Source organism: Anolis carolinensis, chromosome 2 (genome assembly GCF_035594765.1).
Source record: "Anolis carolinensis isolate JA03-04 chromosome 2, rAnoCar3.1.pri, whole genome shotgun sequence".
In the NCBI taxonomy this organism is placed as follows: Eukaryota; Metazoa; Chordata; class Lepidosauria; order Squamata; family Dactyloidae; genus Anolis; species Anolis carolinensis.
Genome location: NC_085842.1, coordinates 7,411,511 through 7,431,023, shown reverse-complemented (window position 1 = coordinate 7,431,023; position 19,513 = coordinate 7,411,511). Strand labels below are relative to the sequence as shown.

The window sequence follows — 19,513 nt, the reverse complement described above, 5'->3', positions numbered from 1 at the left end:
GTCCAAGAAGGTCTACCTTTCCTCCCAGCCCGAAGGAGGTCTGTGGAGGCCTTTCTTTCATCTCACCCTGAAGGAAATCCGTGGAGGCCTTTCTTTCTTTTCACCCAGAACATGGTCCAAGAAGGTCTACCTTTCCCCCCAGCCCGAAGGAGGTCCGTGGAGGCCTTTCTTTCCTCCCACTCGGAAGGAAATCCATGGAGGCCTTTCTTTCCTCCTATGCTGAAGGAGGTCCGTGGAGGCCTTTCTTTCCTCCCACTCGGAAGGAAATCCGTGAAAGCCTTTCTTTCCTCCCACTCTGAAGGAAATCCATGGAGGCCTTTCTTTCCTCCTATGCTGAAGGAGGTCCATGGAGGCCTTTCTTTCCTTCCACTCAGAAGGAAATCCGTGAAAGCCTTTCTTTCCTCCCACTCGGAAGGAGGTCCATGGAGGCCTTTCTTTCCTTCCACCCTGAAGCAGTCAAAGAAGAAGAACATGCACTGGCAGAATATGTAAAGCAAAGTGAAGAACCTGCTTTGATTGAAGTCAAAAATCAGAAACTCCTCAAAGCACAGCAGACAAAAAAAAACCAGTACAAGAAAACCACACTACAAACTAGAGCTGACAGCTGGCACAACAAAACACTGCATGGAAAGTTCCTTGACAAAATTGAAGGAAAAGCTGATAAGGAGAAGACCTGGCTCTGGCTCACGAATGGGACCCTGAAGAAGAAGACAGAAGGCCTGATCCTTGCAGCCTAGGAGCAATCAATCAAAACAAATGCAATTAAGGCCAAGATCGAAAAATCAGCTGATGACCCAAAATGCAGACTGTGCAAAGAAACCGACGAAAGCATTGATCATATCCTCAGCTGCTGTAAGAAAATCGCACAGACAGACTACAAACAGAGGCACAACTATGTGGCCCAAATGATTCATTGGAACTTATGCCTCAAGTACCACCTGCCAGCAGTAAAGAACTGGTGGGATCACAAACCTGCAAAAGTATTGGAAAATGAGCACGCAAAGATACTGTGGGACTTCCGAATCCAGACTGACAAAAGCTTGGATAAGCAAATATCTTGGATAATAAGGAGGGATTAAGGAAAAGCCTATTAAACATCAAATTAGGTGATGATTTTACAAATTAAGAACCAAAACAACATGTTATACAACAAATTTGACAGAAAAAGTAGTTCAATATGCAGTAATGCTATGTAGTAATTACTGTATTTACAAGATTAGCACCAAAATATCACAACGTATTGAAAACATTGACTACAAAAATGGGTTGGATAATCCAGAATGTTGAATAAGCGAGTGTTGGATAAGTGAGACTCTACTGTATGTGAAATGGGTGGAAGAAGGGAAAGTTAATGATCAGACAAAGGAGAAAATGGACAGACTCCTGGACTGGCTATACATAAAAAATGCTTTGTGAGGTTGGACGGAGGGGGGGGGGGAAGTAATGGTTTATGGATGTATATAATGTAAGATGACTTCCATGTACAGTAGAGTCTCACTTATCCAACGTTCTGGATTATCCAAAGCATTTTTGTAGTCAATGTTTTCAATACATGGTGATATTTTGGTGCTAAACTGGTAAATACAGTAATTACTATGTAGCACTATCTATTGAACTACTTTTTCTGTCAAACCTGTTGTATAAAATGTTTTGGTGCATAATTTGTAAAATCATAACCTAATTTGATGTTTAATAGTCTTCTCCTAAATCTCTCCTTATTATCCAACATATTCGCTTATCCAACGTTCTGCCAGCCCGTTTATGTTGGATAAGTGAGACTCTACTGTATTAGATGGATACCACTGCAATAATTTTTTTAAAAAAAAGATGTTTCCCTTTGTTTTGACCTAGAAGTAATGGAGGGGAAGAGAAAGCTTAGACCCAACCCTTTCTATCAAGAAATGTAGTTCTTATGTTTTAATAAGAAGCCCCCAGTGGTGCAGTGGGTTAAACCACTAAACTGCTGAACTTGCCTACCGAAAGGTCAGCGGTTGAAACCTGGGGAGCGGAGTGAGCTCCTGCTGTTAGCCCCAGCTTCTGCCAACCTAGCAGTTCAAAAATATGCAAATATGAGTAGATCAATACGTACCACTCTGATGGGAAGGTAACAGCGCTCCATGCAGTCATGCTGGCGGCCACCTGACCTTGGAGGTGTCTATGGACAACGCCGGCTCTTTGGCTTAGAAATGGAGATGAGCAGCAGATTCGGACACAACTAGACTTAATGTCAGGGGAAAACTTTTACTATGTTTTAATAAACCTTTGGAGACTTTTAAGATTGAACTCTACAGCTCAAGGATTCTTTATAGCTACACTATTAGCTATAATCAGCCCAAGGTTAGCATTTGGATCCTGAGGGACTTCACTTTGGTCTTTCTCTGAGGCTGAGAGAACGTCACTTGCTCCAGGCACACCAGAGGGACAGTAAAAGGCTCAAAACATTACGCCACGAGGCCATAGGATGCCTTTATTTATCTCTGAGCATTTCCAAAAGAATACAAGAAATGGAACAAATTTCAGTGAACTTTCTAAAACAAGCACAAAGAACTGAAAAGGAGGAAACCCGTGTGGAAACCACGTCACCTCAACCAGTGATGTGGCAACAGTGCCACAAGGCCAGGACTGAGCTGAACCTGCCAGGTTCTCCCTTAAAGTGTGCCAAGAAAAGGTCCGAGATGACTTGCATCAACTGTCAGTCTAGAAGAGAAAATCAGTACAAAGGCTAGAGCAGTTTTCTGTCCACATGTGTTTCTTCATTGTGTGAGCATTCTGGTGCCCACTGAGGATCAAACTCTTCCCACCCTCTTGGCATGTGTATGCTTTCTCTCCTGGAGAGATTTGAGACCTGATTCGAGGACACATCTCTTCCCACCCTCTGAGCTTTTAGAGGCTTCTCTCCTCTGAGAGAATTCAAGGGGAGTTTTTTGTATGAGTGATGGCTTTAATACTCCAGACATTTCCACAGCTTCTTTTGCATTTGGGTTTTCTACTACTTTGTGAAGCTTGTTGTGCAACTCATCTCTTTCCACAAGGCAGGAATATGTACAATTTCTCTTTCTATGAATATTCCCTAAGAAGACACCCAAAAACCCACATCTTTGAGGATTGATTTGCAGCTCACACTTCTCAGAATCGAGGCTTTTTGACTTCTCTCCCGTGTGGGTTTTTTAGTGGGCCTTGAGACTTGCTCTCCCGTGGAAGCTTTTCCCTCACTCCAGACATGTCTTTGGTTTTGCCTTCTATAAGAGTATCCTGGACATTTTTGAGGTCTGATTTGTAGCTCAAACTCTTCCCACTCTCTCTTTTGTGACTGTTCTGGTGACCTGCAAGGACAGCTTTAAGGCTGTAACTCTTCCCGCACTCCAGGCATTTATAGGGTTTCTCTCCTCGGTGATTCATTTCATGTCCTATAAGAGCTCTCTTTTCTGAATAACCTTTTCCACACTCCAGGCATTTATAGGGCTTCTCTCCTGTGTGGACGATTTCATGTCTCTTGAGGTTTCCTTTCAGAAAGAAACATCTTCCACACTTCATGCATTTATATGGATTCTCTCCCTTGTGGGTTTTTTGATGTGCAGTGAGGACTTCTATCTGAGGGAAGCGTTTCCCACACTCCAGGCATTTATAGGACTTCTCTCCTCTGTGGGATTTTTGGTGCAGCCTTAGGCTATCTCTCCAAGTGAAACTCTTCCCGCACTCCAGGCATTTATGGGGTTTCTCTCCTCTGTGATTCATTTCATGTCCAATGAGATTTATCTTAGTAGAAAAACCCTTTCCGCACTCCTGGCATTTATAGGGTTTCTCTCCCGTGTGGGATCTTTGGTGCTGCTTTAGGTGACTACTCAAAGAGAAACACTTCCCGCACTCCAGGCATTTATAGGGTTTCTCTCCTCTGTGATTCATTTCATGTCCATTAAGAGAGATCTTATTAGTAAAACCTTTTCCGCACTCCAGGCATTTGAATGGCTTCTCATGTGTGTGAGTTCTTTCGTGGCTTTTGAGGTGTGCTTTTTGAAGGAAACATTTTCCACACTCCTGGCATTTATAGGGTTTCTCTCCTCTGTGTTTCATTTCATGTCCAATAAGACTTCTCTTATTACAAAAACCTTTTCCACACTCCAGGCATTTATATGGCTTCTCTTGTGCATGGGTGCTTTCATGGTTCTTGAGGTGTTGTCTCTGACAGAAACCTTTTCCACACTCCAGGCATTTATATGGCTTCTCTTCCCTATGGGTGTTTTGGTGAAGTTTTAGGGAAAGTTTCCAACAGAAACCCTTCCCGCACTCCAGACATTTATAGGGCTTCTCTCCTCTGTGCTTCATTTCATGTCCAATAAGAAGTATCTTATGAGAAAAACCTTTTCCGCACTCCAGGCATTTATAGGGCTTCTCTCCTGTGTGGATGATTTCATGTCTCTTGAGGTTTCTTTTCTCAGTGAAACATCTTCCACAGTTCTTACATTTATATGGCTTCTCTCCCATGTGGGTTTTTTGGTGTCTTATTAGGGTATTGTTTTTGGTATAGCATTTTCCACACTCCAGGCATTTATATGGCATGTCCACAATTTTTTGTTTCTCATTGTGTGCAGGGTGTATACTAGATGCCTCCTTGAAGAAGCCATTCTCAGAGACAGGGCTGTTTCCCATCTCCCTGTTTTCATCTATTGTTTGTTGTATTGTTATTTCCCTGGTGTCGACAGGGCACTGATTCCTGTTGTATCCTTCTACTTCTATTCTCGGGCTTCTTTCTGCTTCCTTTTTACGTCTCCCTGTTTTCAGCCACATCTTATTTGGAGCTCCCCCATTTTCACTCCCTTGTCCATCATCACCTTGAAAGAAGAAAGACATAAAGTAGGAAGGCATGAGAAAAGGGAAGACTGAAATCAGTCAACTACAAAAATGTTGTGAGAGGGAGAAAGAAGAGGCGAGAATCTTCGTATGAAGATTTGAAGAACTTTGAAGAACCTGAAAACCTGTCTCTTCCAGAAGGCCTTTGATGATTGACCCTTGTAGGGTCGGCCTATTTGCCCACTGAGCATAGACCCATAGGTATGCCTTCTCAGTATTACACTTAGCGCTTTCATGAGTACGTCAGCTGGGTAACTACCCCCCCTGATGACTTTGGCATATTTCGCACTTTGGCCCAGATCCGTGAATTCAACTCATGTTTTTAATACCTATTTTGTATGCTGACCTTTTATGACTGTTTTTATCATTATTGTTGTTTTTATTGTTGATTGATTTGTTTTATTGCATTGTTTGCTTTTATATTGTTATGTCTGGGCATGGCCCCATGTAAGCGGCCGGAGTCCCTTCGGGGAGATGGGGCGGGGTATAAGAATAAAGTTATTATTATTATTATTATGAAGAACTTTGCCTCATCAAAGGAGAACTCCTTTCTGGAAGTTGTTGGATGATCACTCCCACCATAGTATTTTCTACACCGGGAGGGAGTGCAGCATGCAACCCGAAAACACCATGAGCCACCCTACTAAACCATGTTCAAATAAGCATTGCGTAAGCGGCCGGAGTCCCTTCGGGGAGATGGGGCGGGGTATAAGAATAAAGTTATTATTATTATTATTATGAAGAACTTTGCCTCATCAAAGGAGAACTCCTTTCTGGAAGTTGTTGGATGATCACTCCCACCATAGTATTGTCTACAGTGGGAGGGGGTGCAACATGCAACCCGAAAACACCATGAGCCACCCTACTAAACCATGTTCAAATAAGCATTGCGTAAGCGGCCGGAGTCCCTTCGGGGAGATGGGGCGGGGTATAAGAATAAAGTTATTATTATTATTATTATGAAGAACTTTGCCTCATCAAAGGAGAACTCCTTTCTGGAAGTTGTTGGATGATCACTCCCACCATAGTATTTTCTACACCGGGAGGGAGTGCAGCATGCAACCCGAAAACACCATGAGCCACCCTACTAAACCATGTTCAAATAAGCATTGCGTAAGCGGCCGGAGTCCCTTCGGGGAGATGGGGCGGGGTATAAGAATAAAGTTATTATTATTATTATTATGAAGAACTTTGCCTCATCAAAGGAGAACTCCTTTCTGGAAGTTGTTGGATGATCACTCCCACCATAGTATTTTCTACACCGGGAGGGAGTGCAGCATGCAACCCGAAAACACCATGAGCCACCCTACTAAATCTTGTTCAAGTAAGCATTGCGTAAATGTCCCACTGAAGAACAACACCTCAGAAGTAGGGCCCAGAGGGGAATTGTTTCTTCCAGCCTGGTCAAGATCAGAAGTACTGTCCAAAGGTGACTCGTGTTCCTGAACTATGCACCAAGACGCTAAGAGATTCTTACCCAGAGAAGACACCATCCTATAATTTTCTTCCATGACTTCCCTGTGCAGGGACCGTTGATCTGTATTCAATAAGGCCCACTCCGCCTCACTGAAATGTACAGCCACATCCTCAAACATGACCTGAAAGAAGAAAGTTGGACACACAAATCATTAGTGCTTCTACTACTGCTAAGAAGAATCCTGATCCATTGAAGTCTCAGTAAAGAATTCAAAGAGATAACTTTTAGGAGTAGCCACCCCAACTGTCGTGAGCTGGGTCTTCTAAAAAAGTAAGAAACATCAGTGATGGTATGGGAGTTCATGCAGTCACCTGCAACAGTTGTGGTATGTTCATGTTATTGCCTGAAGATGTGGGTATCTACACTTGTAGCAAGTGCTCTTGGAGGCCCATGTATCCACATATTAGGGAGGAAGAGCTTGCTTCCATCCCAGGAGAATCACACAGGGGATCTCTCTGAGGAGGAGGTCACTTTGCACACACAAGAGGTAGACTGTTGGGAGAATGTTACACACAGAAGGAGAAGGGCCAGGATTCATTCTGTAAATTGGGAGCTACATAATTAATTCACATTTCTCTCCAGCATCAGTGATGACGTAGACCAAGAAGTGCAACAGAGCTTGTCCTCAGGGAATGTTGAGGTGTCCTGGGAGAGTGAGGACATGGAATGGACCCTGAACATCCTCCAAGAAAGCCTGTGGTGGTGGAAGGAGGCCTCCTACTGAATGGAACAAAAGCCGTGGTTTGTGGGCCTGACAGGATGACTTGAGAGGTGTGCTGTCTCCCTGGAGCAAACATCCAAGACGTAAAAGAGAGCCTGGCAAGGCTTGTCTAGTCCACAGACCATTACCCCTTCTGTTTGGTTCATGTCATTTTATTTATTTATTTACTTAGAGTATTTATATTCCGCCCTTCTCACCCCGAAGGGGACTCAGGGCGGATGTTGTTACTGATGATGGTTTTCAGGTGCAAGAAGCAGAAAGGGAGAGTAGCTCCCAGCCTCAGCCTGATAACACTAACGAGCCTGTGGCCTTGGAAGCGATGAGGCCGCTTCTCTAGATCGGGCTAGTCGTGTGGAATTTCGGGGGTTGTGCAGAAGTCTCAGAATAGCAAATAAGAGGGAGGTCAAATGGCAAAGAAATGCCTTCATGTTGTGCTATTAAAACAGTCTGCTGAGAAGGAAATCTTCATCAAAGCAATTTCCTCGCTTGAATCAAGAACCAAGTCTGCTTTCCTGTATTATCTTGTAACCTGGATGTATTCTCATTTCTGGGACTTGGGCTTCTTTTGAAAGGACCTTGTTTCATGCCTAATGTTTCTATGGATTTGTTTCTTATGGCCTTGTTTTAGTAACTAACTTTTGGAACCGAAATTGTACCTTTTATGAACGATCTTTTCCCTATTTCAGGCTGTGGCGCAGGCTGGAGAGCAGCTGCAATGAATCACTGAAATGAATCACTCTGACCAGGAGGTCATGAGTTCGAGGCCCGCTCGAAGCCTATGTTTGTCTTGTCTTTGTTCTATGTTAAAAGGCATTGAATGTTTGCCCTATGTGTGTATAATGTGATCTGCCCTGAGTCCCCTTCGGGGTGAGAAGGGCGGAATATAAATGCTGCAAATAAAATAAATAAATATTTCCTAATAAACTTCAAAAGACTACGTTCTGTGTGCAGCCTGGTGTCTTTAGCAACAGGGCGATCACACTGTACATATGCATGGCAAACATTCAATGCCATTAGACATACCAAACACACAGACAGAGACACAGAGGCTATTTAACATTTTCCAACTTCTGGCTTCTTGAGGGTATGCTCCATTCCGGCCACAGGAGGAGCTGCTGCTTCATAATTCACTGTGATGCCGAGCCCTTCATGGAGTACTTCCTCATCTTCCAGAACACAACACTGCTGGACATTTTTATGGTGACGTAAATTAATTAAATTAGCCTCTCCACAGAATCGGTCTCTAAATTTCCTACTTGACAGATGCAACTGTCTTTTGGGTTGCTTAGATAAACAATGAGCTGGGGCTATTTAATGGTCGGGCACTCAATCTGACCCGGGCTTTGAACTCATGACCTCTCGGTCAGTAGTGATTTATTATATGTAATGATGAATAAGGATAGTGCGATTTGTAGCCTTCAGGAGGTTACCTGGGATTTTGAAGCTATGGATAGGAAGCTGAAGGGCCTTGATGCCCAGGTCGCCATTTCGTCTCTCCTCCCAGTTCCAGGAAGGGAGAGAAGGAAAAATGAATAACTGGCTTCACAGGCAATGCCACCAGGAATGAACTGACTTCCTGGACCATGGTCTGAAATTTAATGAAGTTGGGCTTCTGGCAAGAGATGCCTCTCACCAATATCAAGGGAGGGATGCCTTCACAATAGGCAAAGAGGCAGGACAGGAAGGTCTGGTTAATGTAAACGAATTTGACTCTTCAGACCAGATGAATTATAGGCAGCCCTGAGTTACAAACATCTGATTTACAAATGACTCCTAGAACAAGCATGGCTAATAAGACTTCTCATGGGTGGTTATTCCAGAATATACAATTATGTTGATCCTACAAAAGTTTGAAAATATCAGAAGTGTAAGGAACTGTGTGGGCTCTAGTGGAAGAAAACGGACGTCGGGAACAGGATTCTGAGATTTCTTAAAAGGAAACTTGGGTGGAAACAGAAGAAAAGCAAGTTCTATCTAGTTCATATGAAGTGAACAGGGAGATTTCCACAATTATCTCCAGTTCATTTCTACTGTCATCACTTTACCTGATCTTGTTGAACTGATGCTGATGCCACTTCTCTGGCATCAGAAAGAGTGGAGCTGCCACGTCTTCCCAGCACCCTGGGCTCACCTCCTGTGAAACGGCAAACATAGGAAGGGAAGGGAAGCTGAACAGTATTTTAAAAACTCTAAAATCTGGACAGTAAATAATGAACACCATGCAGAAACAGAGGAATTCCAGATAGGAAAAAATCAGAGCCATCGAACACCTTCAAACAAAGGATTTCCCCAGGCAGAAAGCAGCCAGGCTTTGATGCTGCAAGGCTATTCAATGCGAATCAAGGTGGCCAATGGCAACATTCACACTTGCCTCAAACAAACATAGTTTTTTCTCCCAGAGATATATACAGTAGAGTCTCACTTATCCAAGCCTTTGGATTATCCAAGCCATTTTTGTAGTCAAGGTTTTCAATATATCATGATATTTTGGTGCTATATTCGTAATTACAACATAACATTACTGCGTTTTGAACTACTTTTCCTGTCAAATTTGTTGTATAACATGAAGTTTTGTTGCTTAATTTGTAAAATCATAACCTAATTTTATGTTTAATAGGCTCTTCCTTAATCCCTCCTTATTATCCAAGATAATCGCTTATCCAAGCTTCTGCCGGCCCGTTTAGCTTGGATAAGTGAGACTCTACTCTGTGTGTGTGTGTGTATATATATATATATATATATTCTATTATTATTGTAGTATATTATCATATTATTACTATTATATTATATTATTCACGATTCATGACTACATTGAAACTAGAATAGAGAGAAATCAGCGTGGAAACTGCAAGAGGTACCATAGATTGTTGTACATGGAAATAATGGTAGTAAATAGTTTTTGATTTATTAAATACCGTTATATATTACAATTATATATTTTTGTTATTTAAACTATACATACTGCAAAATTATGGGTTTTTTCTCGAAGTGACACACCACCCAAGTCATGTTGTTAGGTTTTTTGGTGAATTTTGACACACCAAGCGCAAAAGGATGCCCATCATTGACCTATGAGGATGCCTGCCATAGATGTGGGTGGGTGAAATGTCAAGAGAGAATGCTTCTGGAACATGGCCAGACAGCCCAGAAAACTCACAGCAACCCATTCTTGAAACATTCTAACAAAACAGCTATTCAAGACAAGCTTTTTGGGGGGACACAATAGAAGATCATACAACTGGGAGATCGTTGACCAAGAGAAGAAGGGATCTTGCCCAGTGGAGCAGACCTTCTGTCCTCCAAGACAGCAATGGAAACATCTATTAGGGGACATAACAGTAGACCCAAAATTTGGGAGATCCTTGAGAGCAAGGACCGAGCAAATGACATCTTACCCAGAAAGGAATCTCCTGTGTTGTCCTCTAGTCCAATCCACCCAGAAGAGAACGTCTGGCTGGTCTCCACTGGGGCCTCCTGGGCCTGAGGGACCTCTCTCTCCTGCCGCTCTTCTTCTGCCCGACTCAGGAGGAATCCTTCAGCCAAAGCCACGGCCTGGGAACTGGTCTCTGCCCCACATTCCCTCACCCAGCGCTCCATCTCCGCAGGAAGGACGGCCAGGAACTGCTCCAGGAGCACCAGGTCCAGCATCTCCGCCTTGGTATGTTCCTCAGGCTTCAGCCACAGGCGGCAGAGAGAGTGGAGGCGGCTGCAGACCTCTCGGGGCCCATCAGCCCCATGGAAGTCTGCACTGAACCCCTTCTCATCTAGAGCATCCTGCCCGGTTCTCCCCCAGGATACAACCCTTCTCCTGCCCCACATTGTATTGGGCTCTCTTCCTCCTTCGGGGCCACATTGGTTTGGCTCCTCCATCTTCACTCTGGGCTCCAAAACAGCTTCCATCTTGGTTGAAGAACCTCTTCCCCTTTTATGCCACGAACAAAGGCTACACAAGATTATGGAGAGATGAAGTCCAAGTAAAGTACCTGCAAACCAGCAAAAGCCTAAATATCTGCAAACCAGCAAAAGCCTAAACAGAAAAAAGTGAGTTTACAACCCAATTGTGGGTGGCTTCTGTATATTTTTCCCAATGGGTGTTTCGAGATTAAATATAATGAAGCACTGCTGCGGGAATCCATTCACTTTACTTTTACCTTCCAGGTGCCGCCATATTATTATTATTGTTATTATTGTTGTTGTTGTATGACACAGCAAACAAGATAAGACATGCTGGACCTCGTATCACAAAATCACAAGTCGAACACTTCCCAAGTGTCTAGGACTGTGTGATGTATTTTCGGATGATGCGTGCAGATCCCAGTAGGGTGGCCTTTTGCAGTTGGCAGATCGTAATTTTGCCAATGTCTATTGTTTCCAAATGCCAGCTGAGATCTTTTGGCACAGCACCGAATGTAATATGTAATAATATTTATTATTATTATTATTATTATTATTATTATTATTATTATTAATGTATTATTATTATTATTACCCCTCAACGTGTGCTTTCAGCTAACCTTCCCCTGTTATTCTGCGCATGCCTTGAGATGTATAAAAACTCTTGTTTTTCACTTCTATATGACCCATAAGGTAAAGCTAAAGGTTTTCCCCTGACGTTAAGTCAGTCATGTCCGACTCTGGGGGTTGGTGCTCATCTCCATGTCTAAGCCGAAGAGCCGGCGTTGTCCGTAGACACCTCCAAGGTCATGTGGCCACTGGCATGACTGCATGGAGCGCTGTTACCTTCCTGCTGGAGCGGTACCTATTGATCTACTCACATTTGCATGTTTTCAAACTGCTAGCTTGGCAGAAGCTGGGGCTAACAGCAGGTGCTCACTCTGCTCCCCAGATCCGAACCTGTGATCTTTTGGTCTGGAAGTTTAACAACTCAGCGCTTTAACATGCTGCACCACAGGGAGCTCCCAATATGAGAGTATGTATGTATATGACCCATACATACACACCTATTCAGTGATAAGATACATAAACTAGCAGTGAAATATCACATAATTCATTTTCAGTAGAGGTTTGATATTGTGCTTGAACAGCATTTCTCTAGGAGTGGATTGTTTTTAAAAAGGAGGAAGCAAGGAAGTCTCATCTGTGTAATGTTGGGATGGATTTGGGGGCCAAAGTAATGGAAGACTCAAGGGTGTGTTAAAGCACTGAGCTGCTGAACTTGCAGACCGAAAGGTCCCAGGTTCAAATCCAAGGAGCGGAGTGAGCGCCCGCTGTTAGCCCCAGCTCCTGCCAACCTAGCAGTTCAAAAACATGCAAATGTGAGTAGATCAATAGGTACCGCTCCGGCGAGAAGGTAACAGCGCTCCATGCAGTCATGCCGGCCACATGACCTTGGAGGTGTCTAAGGACAACGCCGGCTCTTCGGCTTAGAAATGGAGATGAGCCCCAACCCCCAGAGTCGGTCACAACTGGACTTAACATCAGGGGAAACCTTTACCTAGACTCAAGGGCCGGATGCAGTCCTTTGGGCTCTTTTCTCAGGCCCTCCTCTCTCTCACCATTTTATCCTTCCTTCACTTTTGTCTTTCCTTCCTTCTCCCTTCCCTCTCTCCATTCTCTTCCACCCTTCTCTTTCTTCCTTATCTTCCTCTTTCTCCTTCCCTCCTTCATTTCCTTCCACCCTTTGTCCTTCCTTCTTTCTTTCCTCCTTCCTTCCTTCCCTCCATTCTCTTCCACCCTTCCTTCCTTCTCTTTCTTCCTTATCTTCCTCTTTCTCCTTCCCTCCTTCATTTCCTTCCACCCTTTGTCCTTCCTTCTTTCTTCCTTCCTTCCCTCCATTCTCTTCCACCCTTCCTTCCTTCTCTTTCTTCCTTATCTTCCTCTTTCTCCTTCCCTCCTTCATTTCCTTCCACCCTTTGTCCTTCCTTCTTTCTTTCCTCCTTCCTTCCTTCCCTCCATTCTCTTCCACCCTTCCTTCCTTCTCTTTCTTCCTTATCTTCCTCTTTCTCCTTCCCTCCTTCATTTCCTTCCACCCTTTGTCCTTCCTTCTTTCTTCCTTCCTTCCCTCCATTCTCTTCCACCCTTCCTTCCTTCTCTTTCTTCCTTATCTTCCTCTTTCTCCTTCCCTCCTTCATTTCCTTCCACCCTTTGTCCTTCCTTCTTTCTTTCCTCCTTCCTTCCTTCCCTCCATTCTCTTCCACCCTTCCTTCCTTCTCTTTCTTCCTTATCTTCCTCTTTCTCCTTCCCTCCTTCATTTCCTTCCACCCTTTGTCCTTCCTTCTTTCTTTCCTCCTTCCTTCCTTCCCTCCATTCTCTTCCACCCTTCCTTCCTTCTCTTTCTTCCTTATCTTCCTCTTTCTCCTTCCCTCCTTCATTTCCTTCCACCCTTTGTCCTTCCTTCTTTCTTCCTTCCTTCCCTCCATTCTCTTCCACCCTTCCTTCCTTCTCTTTCTTCCTTATCTTCCTCTTTCTCCTTCCCTCCTTCATTTCCTTCCACCCTTTGTCCTTCCTTCTTTCTTTCCTCCTTCCTTCCTTCCCTCCATTCTCTTCCACCCTTCCTTCCTTCTCTTTCTTCCTTATCTTCCTCTTTCTCCTTCCCTCCTTCATTTCCTTCCACCCTTTGTCCTTCCTTCTTTCTTCCTTCCTTCCCTCCATTCTCTTCCACCCTTCCTTCCTTCTCTTTCTTCCTTATCTTCCTCTTTCTCCTTCCCTCCTTCATTTCCTTCCACCCTTTGTCCTTCCTTCTTTCTTTCCTCCTTCCTTCCTTCCCTCCATTCTCTTCCACCCTTCCTTCCTTCTCTTTCTTCCTTATCTTCCTCTTTCTCCTTCCCTCCTTCATTTCCTTCCACCCTTTGTCCTTCCTTCTTTCTTCCTTCCTTCCCTCCATTCTCTTCCACCCTTCCTTCCTTCTCTTTCTTCCTTATCTTCCTCTTTCTCCTTCCCTCCTTCATTTCCTTCCACCCTTTGTCCTTCCTTCTTTCTTTCCTCCTTCCTTCCTTCCATTCTCTTCCATCCTTCCTTCCTTCTCTTTCTTCCTTATCTACCTCTTTCTCCTTCCCTCCTTCATTTCCTTCCACCCTTTGTCCTTCCTTCTTTCTTCCTTCCTTCCCTCCATTCTCTTCCACCCTTCCTTCCTTCTCTTTCTCCCTTATCTTCCTCTTTCTCCTTCCCTCCTTCATTTCCTTCCACCCTTTGTCCTTCCTTCCTTCTTCCTTCCTTCCCTCCATTCTCTTCCACCCTTCCTTCCTTCTCTTTCTTCCTTATCTTCCTCTTTCTCCTTCCCTCCTTCATTTCCTTCCACCCTTTGTCCTTCCTTCTTTCTTTCCTCCTTCCTTCCTTCCATTCTCTTCCATCCTTCCTTCCTTCTCTTTCTTCCTTATCTACCTCTTTCTCCTTCCCTCCTTCATTTCCTTCCACCCTTTGTCCTTCCTTCTTTCTTCCTTCCTTCCCTCCATTCTCTTCCACCCTTCCTTCCTTCTCTTTCTCCCTTATCTTCCTCTTTCTCCTTCCCTCCTTCATTTCCTTCCACCCTTTGTCCTTCCTTCCTTCTTCCTTCCTTCCCTCCATTCTCTTCCACCCTTCCTTCCTTCTCTTTCTTCCTTATCTTCCTCTTTCTCCTTCCCTCCTTCATTTCCTTCCACCCTTTGTCCTTCCTTCTTTCTTTCCTCCTTCCTTCCTTCCATTCTCTTCCATCCTTCCTTCCTTCTCTTTCTTCCTTATCTACCTCTTTCTCCTTCCTTCCTTCATTTCCTTCCACCCTTTGTCCTTCCTTCTTTCTTCCTTCCTTCCATCCATTCTCTTCCACCCTTCCTTCCTTCTCTTTCTTCCTTATCTTCCTCTTTCTCCTTCCCTCCTTCATTTCCTTCCACCCTTTGTCCTTCCTTCTTTCTTCCTTCCTTCCCTCCATTCTCTTCCACCCTTCCTTCCTTCTCTTTCTTCCTTATCTTCCTCTTTCTCCTTCCCTCCTTCATTTCCTTCCACCCTTTGTCCTTCCTTCTTTCTTTCCTCCTTCCTTCCTTCCCTCCATTCTCTTCCACCCTTCCTTCCTTCTCTTTCTTCCTTATCTTCCTCTTTCTCCTTCCCTCCTTCATTTCCTTCCACCCTTTGTCCTTCCTTCTTTCTTCCTTCCCTCCCTCCATTCTCTTCCACCCTTCCTTCCTTCTCTTTCTTCCTTATCTTCCTCTTTCTCCTTCCCTCCTTCATTTCCTTCCACCCTTTGTCCTTCCTTCCCTCCATTCTCTTCCACCCTTCCTTCCTTCTCTTTCTTCCTTATCTTCCTCTTTCTCCTTCCCTCCTTCATTTCCTTCCACCCTTTGTCCTTCCTTCTTTCTTTCCTCCTTCCTTCCTTCCCTCCATTCTCTTCCACCCTTCCTTCCTTCTCTTTCTTCCTTATCTTCCTCTTTCTCCTTCCCTCCTTCATTTCCTTCCACCCTTTGTCCTTCCTTCCTTCTCTTTCTTCCTTATCTTCCTCTTTCTCCTTCCCTCCTTCATTTCCGTCCACCCTTTGTCCTTCCTTCTTTCTTCCTTCCTTCCCTCCATTCTCTTCCACCCTTCCTTCCTTCTCTTTCTTCCTTATCTTCCTCTTTCTCCTTCCCTCCTTCATTTCCTTCCACCCTTTGTCCTTCCTTCCCTCCATTCTCTTCCACCCTTCCTTCCTTCTCTTTCTTCCTTATCTTCCTCTTTCTCCTTCCCTCCTTCATTTCCTTCCACCCTTTGTCCTTCCTTCTTTCTTTCCTCCTTCCTTCCTTCCATCCTTCCTTCCTTCTCTTTCTTCCTTATCTTCCTCTTTCTCCTTCCTTCCTTCATTTCCTTCCACCCTTTGTCCTTCCTTCTTTCCTCCTTCCTTCCTTCCATTCTCTTCCACCCTTCCTTCCTTCTCTTTCTTCCTTATCTTCCTCTTTCTCCTTCCCTCCTTCATTTCCTTCCACCCTTTGTCCTTCCTTCTTTCTTTCCTCCTTCCTTCCCTCCATTCTCTTCCACCCTTCCTTCCTTCTCTTTCTTCCTTATCTACCTCTTTCTCCTTCCCTCCTTCATTTCCTTCCACCCTTTGTCCTTCCTTCTTTCTTCCTTCCTTCCCTCCATTCTCTTCCACCCTTCCTTCCTTCTCTTTCTTCCTTATCTACCTCTTTCTCCTTCCCTCCTTCATTTCCTTCCACCCTTTGTCCTTCCTTCTTTCTTCCTTCCTTCCCTCCATTCTCTTCCACCCTTCCTTCCTTCTCTTTCTTCCTTATCTTCCTCTTTCTCCTTCCCTCCTTCATTTCCTTCCACCCTTTGTCCTTCCTTCCTTCTTCCTTCCTTCCCTCCATTCTCTTCCACCCTTCCTTCCTTCTCTTTCTTCCTTATCTTCCTCTTTCTCCTTCCCTCCTTCATTTCCTTCCACCCTTTGTCCTTCCTTTTCTTTCCTCCTTCCTTCCTTCCTTCCCTCCATTCTCTTCCACCCTTCTCTTTCTTCCTTCTCTTCCTCTTTCTCCTTCCTTCCTTCCCTCCTTCATTTCCTTCCACCCTTTGTCCTTCCTTCTTTCTTTCCTCCTTCCTTCCTTCTCTCCATTCTCTTCCACCCTTCCTTTCTTCCTTCCTCCTGTGAAATGTTTACCCGGAAAAAGAGAAGTTGGAGATGGATCATGAGAACCATGTTTCCAGATTTCAAAGGGTGTCCTATTGAGGAGGAGGGAAGGGGAAAACTGACTTTCTGCACCTCTAGAGACCAATCCACAAGGGAGCAATGGCTTGAAATAGCAGGGGAAAATATTTGACTGAAAAGATTAGGAAGAACTTCTTGGGACAGTGGCCTAGGCGGCCTGGGAGTGTGGTGGAGTCTCCTTCTCTGGAGGCTTTTCCACAGAGGCTGTCTATCGGGAGTGTTTTGATTGTGCCTTCTTGCATGGAAGGGGTTGGACTGGATGTCCAACAAACTCAAAGAGCATTTCTCCCCAATGCTGCCTCTTCATCCTGGAAAGAAGTGACGAGTGGAGTGCCATAAGAGGGTTCTGTCCTGGGCCTGGTTCTGTTTAACATCTTTATTCATGACTTAGATCAGTGTGGTCCAACCTGTGGGCTGCATGCGGCCCACCAATTCATTTTTGTTGACCTTTGCCCTTCTTACTGGAAAAAAATATTTTAATTATGTAATTAAATATTATTATTTCAATTATGTAATTAAATATTAATATTTTAATTGTGTAATTAAATATCAATATTTTAATTGTGTGATTCAATATTAATATTTTAATTACGTAATTCAATATTAATTATGTAATTCGTTTTCTTTCTGGAATGTCTCTGGCCCCCACATCCTTATACTAAAGTTTGATTGGCCCTCAGGTAACTAAAGGTTGGACCACACTGAATTAGATGGAGGGTTAGAAGGCACAATCGTTAAGTTTGCAGACGGGACCAAATTGGGAGGGAGAGCCAATACTCTAGAAGACAGGAGCAGAATTCAAAAGGATCGTAACAGATTAGAGATGATTGGCCAAGAGATAAAGAATGGAGGACGATGCCTGGCTTGACTGCATCTCGTGTGAAAAAGATCTTGTGGACAAAGATCTTGGAGTCCTCATGGGGAACAAGTTAAACATGAGCCAACAATGTGATGCGGCGGCAAAAAAAGCCAATGGGATTTTGGCCTGCATAAATAGAAGACTAATGTCTAGATATTCTGCACTTTGGCCCAGATCTGTGTATTAGTCTCCTGTTTCTAACATTTTATGCTGTATGTTGATTTTTATGACTGTTTTACTGCTGCTGATGATTTATTGTTGCGATATTTGTTTTATTGTCTTGCTGTTGTTATTATGTAAGCCGCCCCGAGTCTCTTCGGGGAGATGGGGCGGGGTATAAAAATAAAGTTATTATCATTATTATCCAGAGTAGTCATGCTACCTCTCAATTCTGCCTTGGTCAGACCACACCTGGGATCACACTGTGTCCAATTTTGAGCACCACAATTCAAGGGAGATGTTTACTTTAAGCTGGAATGTATTTAGGGGAGGGCGACTAAATGATCAAGGGTCTGGAGAACAAGCCCTATGAGGAGTGGCTTAAAGAGCTTGAGAAGCTGGATTTGGCCATGGTGGTTTATGCCTTGGTCACATCCAGATTGGATTACTGCAATGCTCTCTATGTGGGGCTGCCCTTGAAGACGGCCCGGAAACTTCAGCTGAACATGAGGAAGAACTTCCTGACTGTAAGAGAGAGAGAGCTGTTCAGCAGTGGAACTCTCTGCCTAGGAATGTGGTGGAGGCTCCTTCTTTGGAGGCTTTGAAGCAGAGGCTGGATGGGCATCGTCGGGGGTGCTTTGAACGTGATTTCCCTGCTTCTGGGCAGAATGGCCCACGAGGTCCCTTCCAACTCTAGGATTCTTCCAGTTCTATCAGGAGTTGGCAATACAGGGGTTTCATGGAGACTTTGTTCTCTCCCGCCCACCATCCCATCCTGACCAAGACCAACCCTTTTGGGGTGCAGACATTTTTTGGTCTTTCCTTCACTTTCTGCCTCCAAAAGAGAAGAGGTAAAGGAGGGAAATGCAGGGAGGGGGCTTGGGGAGAACCCCCTCTCCCTCCTCCCCTGCACAACAAGTGGACCCCAAGTTGGAAAGTTTGCCCATGCCTGATCCTATGGACTCCTATGGATGAAGGGCAAAACCCCAATGGATTAACTTGTGAAAGGAAGCAAGTTGGAAAAGACACCTATGGAGGTTCTTCCACTCCCTCCCGGCCAGGCTGGGTCTTCTAACAAGGGGGTCTCCTGCCCTCCCCCCCAGACCCTCCCCAAATCCCATGGAGGGGAAAGAGGCCTCACCTCGTGGCTTCCAGAGAGAAGGGGCGGAAAGAGCCAGAGCATCACCTGACTCCTCTCCCTGAGACAATCCTTCTCTGGGGGCGGGGCTTCTCCTCCAGGCCACGCCCCGTTCCTCTCTGGCCACGCCCCCTTCTGGGGGAGGGAGGGGTCTCCTCTTTCCTGCCAGGGTCTCCCATGGGAACCCCCTCCCTCCTTCTCTCCATCCCTCCCAAGCCAGTCCTAGGTAGGTCTCCTTGAGGCCAGGAGGAGATCCAGAGACATCCCTCTGGCTCCACAAGAGAGGCATCCTGGCCCCCAGGCCACCCTACCTTCAATCAAGCAAGGCAGGGTGGCCTTGCTTTCCTCCCATCCTGAAGGAAATCCATGGAGGCCTTTCTTTCCTCTCACCACAAAGGAGGTCCATGGAGGTCTTCATTTCCTCCCACCCTGAAGGAGGTCTGTGGAGGCCTTTCTTTCTTTTCACCCTGAACATGGTCCAAGAAGGTCTACCTTTCCTCCCAGCCCGAAGGAGGTCTGTGGAGGCCTTTCTTTCCTCCCACCCTGAAGGAAATCCGTGGAGGCCTTTCTTTCTTTTCACCCTGAACATGGTCCAAGAAGGTCTACCTTTCCTCCCAGCCTGAAGGAGGTCCGTGGACGCCTTTCTTCTCACCCTGAGGATGGTCCAAGAACGTCTACCTTTCCTCCCAGCCCGAAGGAGGTCCGTGGAGGCC

General features: G+C 44.9%; 1 protein-coding gene across 1 annotated transcript; it reads right to left on the bottom strand.

Annotated features, from left to right (window-relative positions):
* Positions 1–2,441: 2,441 nt before the first annotated feature.
* LOC134292310 (zinc finger protein 708-like) lies at positions 2,442–18,880 on the bottom strand. The gene is made up of 5 exons (XM_062972981.1): positions 18,804–18,880; positions 10,442–11,029; positions 9,092–9,180; positions 6,326–6,446; positions 2,442–4,829 (listed from the first exon to the last, which is right to left on the bottom strand). Exons 2-5 carry the CDS (start codon positions 10,944–10,946, stop codon positions 3,127–3,129), a joined length of 2,418 nt encoding a protein of 805 aa, XP_062829051.1. The 5' UTR covers positions 10,947–11,029; positions 18,804–18,880; the 3' UTR covers positions 2,442–3,126.
* Between the last annotated feature and the right edge of the window lie 633 nt (positions 18,881–19,513).